This window comes from Nematolebias whitei, chromosome 6, assembly GCF_014905685.2.
Source record: "Nematolebias whitei isolate Nwh7 chromosome 6, NemWhi1, whole genome shotgun sequence".
Classification (NCBI taxonomy): Eukaryota; Metazoa; Chordata; class Actinopteri; order Cyprinodontiformes; family Rivulidae; genus Nematolebias; species Nematolebias whitei.
The window spans coordinates 20572276-20584015 of NC_056503.1; the positions used below are offsets into that span (position 1 = coordinate 20572276).

The 11740-nt window shown below is 42.6% G+C and overlaps 1 protein-coding gene across 1 annotated transcript in view; it reads right to left on the minus strand.

Moving 5' to 3' along the window:
- Nucleotides 1-11740, minus strand: part of git1 (G protein-coupled receptor kinase interacting ArfGAP 1) — a 39748-nt gene that overhangs the window by 12446 nt on the left and 15562 nt on the right. Inside the window, exons 5-12 of the mRNA XM_037678095.1 lie at nt 7944-8030; nt 7704-7834; nt 7525-7619; nt 5567-5609; nt 4701-4749; nt 1811-1883; nt 1237-1334; nt 759-870 (exon numbers count right to left, since the gene is read on the minus strand). Of these exons, the coding sequence (XP_037534023.1) occupies nt 759-870; nt 1237-1334; nt 1811-1883; nt 4701-4749; nt 5567-5609; nt 7525-7619; nt 7704-7834; nt 7944-8030 (688 nt within the window). The remainder of the gene's footprint in view (nt 1-758; nt 871-1236; nt 1335-1810; nt 1884-4700; nt 4750-5566; nt 5610-7524; nt 7620-7703; nt 7835-7943; nt 8031-11740) is intronic.

Below are 11740 nucleotides of genomic sequence, written 5' to 3' on the forward strand. Positions count from 1 at the left end.
GTACCACATGAGGTGCGAATGACAATAAAGAAACTCTGACTCTGACTCTGACTATCCGTCCGTCGGTTCAAACTGTCTTATACTGCCATCCGGTGGTCAAAAAAGGTAATACATGCAAAACAAATTAAACATTTCTTTTTAAATTTGACAATTATTAATTATTGTCAAATTTCAAACAATATTATCGTTTATCGCAATAATTTCTTAGACAATTAATCGCCCAGCATAATTAATTATCGTGACAGGCCTACTTGTATCTGTATTCTGCTGGAGGACATGGAGGTTAATTTAGACCTCAAACTCATGGGTCCTGATTCAGTGTGAGGATTTGGATCAGGAACCAGCCAGCTCTTCATGTTAGTATCGATAAAGTCCGACCCAATCGTTAGTATCATATGTTGCTGTAGATTCTATCATCCAGGACACGGCATATTAAAAAGCATAAAAAGACGAAGTAACTGGACGTTTGTTCTGTTGCTGAAGATGTGCAGAGTTTTGACATTTTAACTGCACAAGGTTAAAATTGTTAGTGTTTAGATGGATCCACATCCTCCTCCCTCACTGACATAAAAGTCTGATGAAATGCGTCATGAACAGTTCAGACTGCAGTCACCTTGAAAAACATCTGATACAGTACCACAAGTGAAAACATTCAGATTAGTGCCACATTTTCCTGCAGTGTGAACTTAACCCGAGCCTTTAAAGAAAAGATGGATTTGTAAGCACTCCTAGTGTGCACTCCTTTCTCCCAGTCTCACCTGTGGGGCTGCTGAGACCTTTCCCTTGCTGCCTCCTCTTGGCGTCACTCAGGATGTCGATGATGAGCGTAGCAAACTCACGGGCGTTGAAACGGGCCAGCTTCTGACGACCCTGAGAGGAGAATGAGTCTGAGCTGAGTCATTTTTAAACACAGGCGCTCTGCGTGGCTGCCTAAAATTCACCCAGTATCAAAAGTCCTCTTTGTGAGCTACATGGACCACAGACTGAGCATAGCTCTGTGCCTGTGGGACTCCTGAGGTCAGACACCATGTGCTGCGGAAAAACACAGTCATACTCACGACGCACAAACCCTAACAACTGTGCTCACAAAGACACACAAAACCGTGCAATTAGGCCTCTGCATGGAAGAACGGAGCGGTCAGTTTACAGAAATATGCTTGAGAGGATTAAAAATAGTTGAACTCTTCATCGTAACGCAGCATACGTGGCGATCTGACGCGTGTGCGCAGCATTTACCTGGTTTCGTGTAGCCGAGTATTCAGGGTTGACGGGGAGGAATGGGACAGCACTTCGCTCTGTGACCAGAGTGCTGTGGTTCTGTGTCGTCAACCACACTGAAGACACAAACACAGTTTATACAAGGGTAAGGGTGTGTGCGTCTTTAAGCAGCGAGGTCACTGTAGCCGGAGCATGTGCAGCCGCCCACGTCAAACTCAGTCCATCCACCCACACATGCACGAAGACATAAACAAAGTTCAGCAAGACCAGAATTAAACTCACAGAGCTCAGAGATGAGTGCGCACGTACCTCTTACCTGCTGTGAGCCTGTCAGGGCGTTTTATTTCTAACCGTTACTGAAGAAAAGGGGGAAGAGGAGAAAAAGCCGAGGAGGAGGAGAGAGAAGAATTTGAGAAGCACTCTCCTCCTCCTCTCTAGCCCCTTTTTTCTCTTCAATCCATCCTATGAGTTTGAACTTTATCGCTTGTTGCTACGTTGTTTTCTGGCCAAGTTTCATTTCAGAGTTAAAGAAGGCAAGGTGAGATCAACTTTTTACATCAGAGGACAAAAGGAGAAAGAGGACAAGGCTAACCTGCGTCGTTTTCTCTGCGATCCACCTCGTCGTAGACGTCCATCGCCAACTCCTCAAACAACCGGTTGTTGAGCTGCAACACACAGACCACAGACAAATCAGAAGCAAACACACACACAGCCGGAGGGATTAGAAGAGGCACCTGCAGTTACCAGGACACAGATTTACATTTGACATATTTCAAGTTTCAGGCACTTATTTCAGATTTCTTTCTTTGTGATGATTTTACAGACATGGATTTGTCTCTTTTGAGCTTGAAACATGGATCAGAAAAAAACTTTGCTTCAGTCACATCCAGAACTTTATATGGTTATATACGATTATAAAAGTTTATATAGGTGTTATATGCAGAACCTTTTCTTTCAGGCCCTGTTCAGACCTGACACTTTATATCTGTCTTGGGTGATTCGGCTGCAAGTGGACAGCTCTGATATGGAACGTTCACATCTGGCAGGACAATGTGTACAGATGTTTCTATAAAGATTACAACACTTTCAGACATCTGAGCTAGTGTTATTTTAACAAACCTGGGTCAGAATCACTTGAGTAACATTTTTGTTTTATTATCTCTTATTTAAGCTGCATTACGTGACAGAAGGAATATGGAAGAAATGCATATTATAATCAGTGATGATGTCACAGAGCTCAGTACCAGAGAAAAGACCTGTAAAATCTTCAGCTGTGAAACGGTGCACTGACAGTCCTCAGGTTTATTGTGAACATAACGCAGCGCAGACTTCCTGTGATTGACAGCACACAGCTTACAGTGACCACAGAGGGTCCAGTCAGCTCCAAAACGAGAGGTACACCCATGTGTCCCATCTCTGAGCGGTTTGAGTAGAGAACGTTTGTGGTGTTGGAGATGAGTGTTTTTCTGAACTGAAGCTGAACAGAGAATGAAGTAAACAATGTTTTTGGTGCAACATATTCAAGTGGGTAGGAGTTACACTGTGGAGGAGAACAGAGGGAGGTTTTTTCTTGTTGTTTGAGGCAGCACAGAGAGATGAATGCTGTAGAGTGGAGCAAGCAATTTTATCCACCACCTGGTGTAATGGAGGAGCCAGGGGGTGGCCAGTGGTGGCCTTGACCACCATAGATAAGAGTTGCATTCGGGCCCAAAAAATCTGATCTGACCTGGTCCCAGCCCATAGCCATCATTTCCGAACCCCACCCGACCAGTTAACAGTAATTACAGGTCCGAACCCGAAAAAAACAACAACACGTTTTTAATTAAGCTTCGACTGCTTATAATTATTAACAGTCGGCGGACGCGTGCGGCGGAGGGGGCAGAAGATCAGAGGTGAGGGGGTGTTTGTCCTTTCATGGCCGTCAAAGTGCATTCAATCCCAAAATTGGGATCTCACCTGTTTCAGTCGTCGGCCGCGTGCGTTTGCTGAGTGCAGCGGCAGAATGAACGTCCATTTGGGCGATGGATCGTGTCCAGGCAGTAAAGTCCCATCTGAAGTTTAACTGAACTTTATTTGACCTCTATCAAGGCCGGTCAGCTCGCGGTGAAATGGCCGCGTGCAGCTGGTGATTGTATGGCAAGCCATGTTTTCATATAATTGGATTGTTGCCAAAAGCCTGACACCGACCCGGCCCGCCCATCCAGCACATTATCATGGCCCGGCTGGCCCCAAATTTGGGTCAGGCTGGGCCGGGCTTCGGGCCCGGGCCACAAATGACAGCTCTACCATAGATTAATATTCAGCCACCCCAATCACTGGAGGCAACTACACTTTTAAGAAATATAAAAACTAGAAAGCATAGTTTCCTCAAATAATCGAGGTAGTCTGTTTCCATGTATATATGGTGGTGGCCATCTTGGATTTTGACGTGGCAACACAATTTTCAATAGTGACCTTTCTTACACCTAGATGCAGCCGCACACCAAATGGACGTCAGTATCTTTTAAAGTTCGTCTTAAAACTCATTTATTCTACTTGGCTTTTAACACCAGCGGGATCTAGTTTTTTAAATTTTGTATGCTTTTAAAATGTATGTTTTTAACATCAGCAGGATCTAGTTTTAAATTGTATGTTTTATGTTTTTAAACTGTTTTTATTTTCATTTTTATTATGTTGTGTTTTAATGTACAGCACTTTGTGTCAGCTATGGTTGTTTTAAGGTGCTTTATAAATAAAGTTGGTATGGTATGGTATGGTATCTCGTCTATTTTTTCAAGTTATCCAACTCACAAAACGCCCGGGCAGACAGACGGTACTTCCGATTCCTCCCTCTTCGCACCACGACAGGGGACAACCAACAAACTACCTGTGATGAGAAACTCACTCTGCAGCACCAAAGTCCATGCTCAATAATCCAGGTAATAAATCCAACAATGTTCAGTCAGGTCGTCTGGACGGTTTTGTTTTTGTGCTGAGACGTTTTGTCCGTCATCCAACGAATTTCTTCAGTTCAAGGAACCACTAAACAAAACTGATTCTCCACCAACAACCTACTAAAAAAAACAGTTAAGTTGGTGTTAAGATGGCCTCTGGAGATCACTCTGAAGTGTTTTCAAAATCCACTCTGATTGATTAAATCCTGACAAAATGAACATTTTTATAAAGTGGAATTCTAATAATAAACAATTAATTTAATGTTTTACCAGAGTAAAAAAAAGTGTTCTCTTCAGGATGGCTGTTAAATTATTTGTAATGAGCCGTCAGCTGAAGAAACTTGCATCCAGCTCATATCTGGGCTCATGTCAGTTCAGAGGGACTGACTGTGTTCAGGCTACTAAATAAAACAGGGTCCAGACCACTTCAGAAGGCTGACTGAAGGATTCACATTCATGACGGTCACACCTGCATTTAGCACCACCCAAGAACCGCAAAGAACCAAGTCTGAACAGGGTGTCAGCAGTACTACTTAAAATTTAACTCACTGCTTGGAGCTTCTTCTTGGCAGCTTTAGCCAGTTCAGAGAGGTCCAGACTGAAAAAAAAAACAACAGAAAGAAAAACTGATGAAATGATCATAAGTAGACAGAACACAGACAGAGGCTGAGGTCAGAAAACAGAAAATAATGATAAAAGCAAAAAACATGAAGGAAGTTTGTTAAAAACTGGGAAGAGGAAGGTTCACTGTGGATGGGGCAGCTTTAAAACTGATCGCTGGAGTTAACGTTTCAGCTCAGCCTTTTATTTAATAACTTTCTCCTCACCAGTCTCTGTACACTGATGCTGACAAATACTTTTCTTCTTACAACATAAACTTGAAAAAACTATTATTGTGGTAAAGTGTGGAAACATACAAAGAACTAGGGAAGCAGAAAGAGGAGGTGAAATGCAGGAACAAGGAGAGTAAAGATACCTCTGTGTCGGGCACTTAGGACGAGCTCTGGCTCCACCGAGCGCAGCCAAAGGGAGAGAACAGAAAACGAGTGAGAGTAGGAAGAAACAGACAGAAGGAGGTGGAGGAGACGCCACATGAAAACAGCTTTACTTGGTTTTATTTAAAAGCAAACTCGTCAGAACAGAGCAGGAGCCAAGTGGAGTTCAATAAAACTCAAACAGATGCTGACGTGTCTCATCTACAGCTTAAAAATTGTACATTTAGATTATTTAACGTAAAAAACTGAACTCCACAGAGACACCTAGTGGTCAGAACACTAAACTACGTCACTATCAATTCAATTCATACAGTGAAAATGAAGCAGAACAGAAGTTTAGCAGGTTAGGCAGCTCCAAATACACTACACACAGCACTCATAAGAATATCTTTACTTGAACTAAATGAAGGAGATCCATACCTGTCTGCCATTTGAGGAATGATGTAATGTCCATTTTTGTGATCTACAAGACAAGATGGGGACTCTAAAAATTGTTTAAAAGTTACAACAGTGTGTCACTGAGGTTTAAAGAACAGTACAGTCATCTTGAAGTGGGTTTCAGTGTAAAAGTTACAAGCAGTACGCTGATGGGACGAGGGATTTAAATAGTGAATGTGTGTGGTTTTCCAATTGAGTATTTTTTTGGGATGGAAATGAACAGGAAGTACAAGTAAACCTTAATGTTTTTGGTGCAAGAACAGTGGAGCCGGGGGGCAATGGTGGCCTTGGCCCCAGTACACTAATCTTTGACTACACCAATCATTTGAGAAAACTATAGTTTTCAGCAACATAAAAGTTAGAGAGCTGTTCGCCCCAGAATCAGAAGCAGCTTTATTATCACTCTACCAAGATACAGTGAGATTATGTTCGTACAGTCGTCCGAAAGATGGGCAGAGCGCACGTTGCTGCTGCTCCTGAGAGTATAGCCCCTTATCCTTTTTCAGAACTTTATTAGATAGAAAAAGGGAAAATGCCATGAGGATATGATAGTGGTATTACAAAAAAGATCTCTTCACATCTTGTCCTATATCAGGACACGACCTGAGACATTAAAAATCTCTACCAGCAAGCACATTTATAAACACATTACATATGCATTTGATGGCAAGACGATGAGATTTGTCCATGAAACACTTCCAGATAGACCATAGTCCTGATAAGATCTTAGTGTCAACCGGTACAACTCTGGTAAACCTTGACACAAGTTCTCGTTGGGGGGGGGGGGGGGGGGGTAGACATAGCTTTCCTTAGTTTACACGTATCCCAGGAGAAATGTGATAAGTCAGCCTGCTTCGAGGCCGATTCAGATAAGCCACTGTTGTTGATTTTTTTTCAGGCAGACTGTTTATTTTTTCTTGTCAGCCTTGAGTCCTGCTGGTACTTACGATATCCAAAATGACCAGATATGCTGGCGAGCCCCAGAAGTCACAGGTGGCCTGCGATTCTCACAAATCGTTTCCATCTTACGGCTTAGCTCGTAAATCAGCTGAATTTTGAGTCCTCAAAGCACGAACCAAACCTTCACATAGACTCGGCAGTCTTGTCATGGCCGAAACTGCTGCCGCCGCCGTCTTCCTCGATACCTGATAACATAGAAATCCGCTGATGCCAAAAAACAGAAACCCTGCTATCATGATTCCAATTTTATAAACATCTTTGGCGTCCTCCTGAGACAATACGGAAAGACACATCAGCTTCCAAACTCCCCATGGGTCCATGATGCATCCTGACACGTGCGTCTCAGCGGGGCATGAGGGTTCTCCAGGACCCTGTCGCTTTGTTGAAAAGATTTTATCAATAGTTTCAATCATAGTTTCAGAAGATGTGTAAAATAGGAGCTCCGATACACAAGACGGAGAACAAAAAAAGCAGGAGGAGGACAGGAGAGCAGGAAGAGGAGGAAAAAGCATCTGCCTGGCACGAGAGCGAGTGAGGAAAAAACGCATTGCAATGGTAAAATAAAGGCGACGTCTTTAGGTGTAAAATGTAATAAACATATTTTTTAAGTAATTAGTAGTTTTCCTGCCTCACAAACAACCATTTTTAACAGAATAAGTTTCTTTCAGCTGCTCCATTCTTCAGGGGTTGACACAGCAAATTCGCATGAAAATTTGCCAATTTGTTTTACACCGGATGCCCTTCCTGACACAACCTGGGCTCAAACCCACAACTTCAGGATTAAAAGACCACTGACAATGAACGCCAAGCTACCGCAGACTCTAACTGTTAAAAGAATAAAGAAATAAGACATTAAAGTCAATGTGTGCAAATCATCTGAGATCTTTACTTAATTATATTTTACACAGAAAGCCACTTCAAAATGTTCAAACGATGCAGGGCATTACATGTAATGTGTAGTCTGACTCGGATGTAGTTACCTGGACGCCGGCCACACAGGTAGAAGGCTAACCTGTCTGTCAGCTCATACTGACACTCCACCAGTCGCTCTGCTAGATCTATATGACCCGCCTGCCTGAAGAACAAACACATCCTTCAGGTTTTCAGCTCTACTGTTGCTGTTTCTTAACATTACTGGCCAATCTGAGATCAGACGTACCTCGCATTGTCCATCGGTGTCCGTCCATTGATGTCCGGCGCTCCAGGGTCAGCGCCATACACGACCAGTAGCTCAGCTTGCAGGATCTGGCCCGCCTTGGCCGCCACGTGGAGTGGTGTCGTGCCCTTCTCCTGAATCACGAGGAAGCATAAAAACATTCCCAACAACAGGCCTTGAATACAGAGAACTGAGGAGCTCTGTTCCTTGTTAGATGGAACGAGAAACTTTTTTTTTTCTGACCGGGTGAAAGAAGTTGGCCTGAGCACCGAGGGACAAGAGCCTAAGACACGTCTCCAAGCTGCCTGTCCGAACACTCGAATGAAGTTGCTAACAGAAAAAAAGCAGAAAGCACAAAGGGAATTAGGACAAACAGAAACAAACTTCACAGCATCAGCGAAGTCTGACAGACGATTATCGAAATATTCAAAACTCATTCTTCTAACATCTTACTTGTAAAATAAGCTCAGTGATATTTAAACGCCCTGATCTTTCTTAAAACAAATTACAGTTATAATAAAACAGGCCTAAAGTGCAGACTCAGCTTTACTTTCAGCAAGGAAATGAAATGGGACATCCTTAGCAAAGAAGTAGTAAACCAGAGATAATTAGAATGTCAGGGGTGGGAAAACAAACAGTTTGGTACTTTTTGAATAAACAAGTGGTACGCCCATGCCCCCCTGCACTGAGGGGTTTGAATAGTGACTGTCTGTAGTTTTTGCTGCAAGATATGCAAGTGGGTCAGAGTTACACCATGTAGAACAAAGGTAGGTCTTTTTTCTTTGCTGTCCCAGGCAGCGCAGAGTGACAGATCCTGACGAATGGAGGGAGCAATTTTATCCGCCAACAGATGAAATGGTGGAGCCAGGGGGTGGCCAAAGGTGGCCTTGGCCCCCATAGATCAATCTGCAGCCACCCCAGTCCTTTGAGGAAACAATATTTTTAACCAATATGAAAACTACTTTCCTCAACTGGTAGATGTGGTCATTTAATCTAGTTTGTTCCATTTGAGGCAGCTGGCTAAAGTGAAGCTGATTCTTTCTCAGCAGCATTTTGAAACAGTGGTTCACGTCTTTGTGACCACTCGGACTACTGTAACGCACTCTATACAGAAATCAGTGACTCGTGTATCCGTCAGCTTCAGAGGGTACAGAACGCTGCTGCACGTCTTTTAAACGAAAGTTTGACCACATTTCTCCTGTTTTAGCCTCCCTGCACTGGCTGCCTGTACATTTTAGGATTAATTTTTAAATTATTTTATTTGCTTTTAACCTCCTAGGACCTGGCATCCACATATGCACGAGTCCGAGTCTTAGGAGGTTAAAGCTCGTTATGGACTTGCCCCGCCCTATCTGTCCGACATGTGATCAGCTGCTCCCGAGTGTGACGAAGACGAGGCGTAAGTTCAGAGGAGACCGTGCTTTAGCTGTGGCAGCTCCTAAACTGTGGAACAACCTTCCCTTGAACATCAGACAGACCTCTTCCCTGTCCGTTTTTAAATCCCTTCTTAAAACCCATCTCTTCTCACTGGCTTTGACACCATCTGAGATGTTGACTTTTAATCATCTTAATAATTTTTATTATCTGACTGTTTGATTCTTTTATTATGTGTACAGCACTTTGGTCATGTGTGTTTAAAGTGCACTATAAATAAAGCTGGCATGGTATTTACATAGATATATGGCAGCAGCCATCATGGATTTTGATGTGACAACCCAATTTTAAAAAGAAATCCTTCCATACGCCTAGATGCAGCCACACATCAAAATGGAAATAATTCACTTGTTTTTCAAGGTATCTTGCTCACAACATGCACGGATAGATGGACGGATGGAGGGTAGTTCCACCTCCCCCTCTTTGCGCTGCAACAGGGGATGAAATGAGAAACTTTACGTTCTGCAACATAAAATAAGACCTTCCACAAGAACTAATGAAGATGGAGGATCTCGGGATCCTTTCTGTATTAAAACCCTTCATCTGATGCTGCAAAGTTAAAACAGAAGAGCAGAGTTCCTCACATGGTGAGAACAGATTTCTCTCTCTGTCACACAGCTGGGAGGAGGTGCCTGAGCTCACACCAAGGGTTTGATTTGTTGCCAACTGTGACGCTGGTTTTTATAACCAAACGTTTGTCTATTCAAAGATTATTGCTCCAAAGGTCTGATTGGTTTAACGCTGCATGTTCTACATCAACCACTTCAAACAGATCATATTTGTTCAATCTTTTTTTTGTTTGTTTGTACAGACATAAACTTTAACATTGAACCCAACTGAGACGTGGAGCATCTGAAACAACTTGTCATTTCTCTGATCTTTATTCTGTCTGACCTCCAGGTGGGACGTCCACTCCTGGGAACTTTACCATTTGTGAACGTTCTCTTTCAGGATATTTTTTGGACTCCGATGAGTTTGCGAACGGTTTTATAACCAAACCCTTGGTGTTTTTTTCATTGCGGTGTTTAGATAAACACCTGAATACTCCAGAGCAGTGAGCAGACAAAACATTTTCTTTTAAGCGGGTTCTTAAACTTCCTCGTGATCAGCACCTGACTGCTGAAGTTGCAGCAGCACTTTTAAATTTAATTAAATTATTAGCAAGTGTATTATTTTAAGTGCTGCTAAAAAGACTTGCATTAAATAATGTTACACCATGTCTTAATAAGTCAAACTTCAGGAATATATAAGAGTGTAGTGACTGTTCATTGTTTGCTCTGATTCACCTAACTGCAGAACTCTTAATGCTGGAACTCCTGAGCCATTCCTCCAGTGTGGATGTAAATACCCGATACTCAAAATGAAGCTCAGCCTTGGTACATTACCATATTTTCCGCCGTATAAGTCACACCTTTTTGCATACATTTGCAAGTCCTACGACTTATACACCGAAGTGAATAATATATGTTTTTTCCCCATATTTATTATCCAACTTTTGGCTGAGATCTGACGATTTCATTCATTCTGACATAGAAAATACTTAACACTACTATTTTCAGCCACTAGAGGGTGCTCAAGTAATATGGCAAGCCAAGTGACTCATTAATAGGTAAAAGTAGGTATTAATGAGACACTTTACTTGCCATACCAAGCCACCTTCGTCTTGCTCCAGAACTCCCGGAGCAACCGTCAAATCAGCTTAATTTCGCCTGATTTGACCATTAAAGTGCATTTATTAAGGAAAAGTTAAACTGAGACACACCTTTGCTATAATGTTGAAAAAACAAATAATTGTTTTTAAGTATGGATGGGGCCGATCCGATCCAGTATCGGTATCGGGCTCCGATACCAGCATAATTTACGTATCGGATTTTCCGATCCAACCTGCCGATATTTCCGATCCATGATTCATGTCTGTGGTTGCGCTACACGTTGGCTTCAAACTATGGAATGGATTTCCTGAACGGAGGCGTGTCTCATGAACCCAGAGTAAAAAGACCCGCCTCACATTCAGGAAATCCATTTCATAGTTTGCAGCCAGCTACAACGTGAGGACTGAGTTAGCAGCACTGTGGCTAACAGCTAACCAACTTTTCATCTAAACATGTCCGCTGTGTGGAAGTATTTTACACTAGAAACACCACAAAACAAGACAGCAACGTGCAATGTCTGCAGAGCCATAGCACCACATTAAACCGCGTTAAAGTTAGTTTTATGTTGGACATTCGAGCTCCGGGGCGTCAGCGGTCTGTTATTTTCGTTCAGTCCGGAGAAGGCTGTTTGATTTTGGTCAGCCACGCTCAGTCTGACCCGCTCAGTCTGTTTGTCTCTGAGGAGGGACAGACTGAGTGCGGCTGACCGAGATCAGACTGCTTGCTGCGGATTGAACAAGAAGAAGACATCGCTGAAGCCCCGGAGCTCGAATGTTTACAGAGAAGTTGCTAAACTTCATCATAATTAATGACCAACCACTATCAGTTGTAGAAAACGAAGGATTTCTCAGCTTGATACTTGCATCCAAGATATAGTTTACCCTGCAGGAGATATTTATCAGTACAACAGTAGACAATCATAAAAAAAAACATATGATTTGAAAATTACAAGAA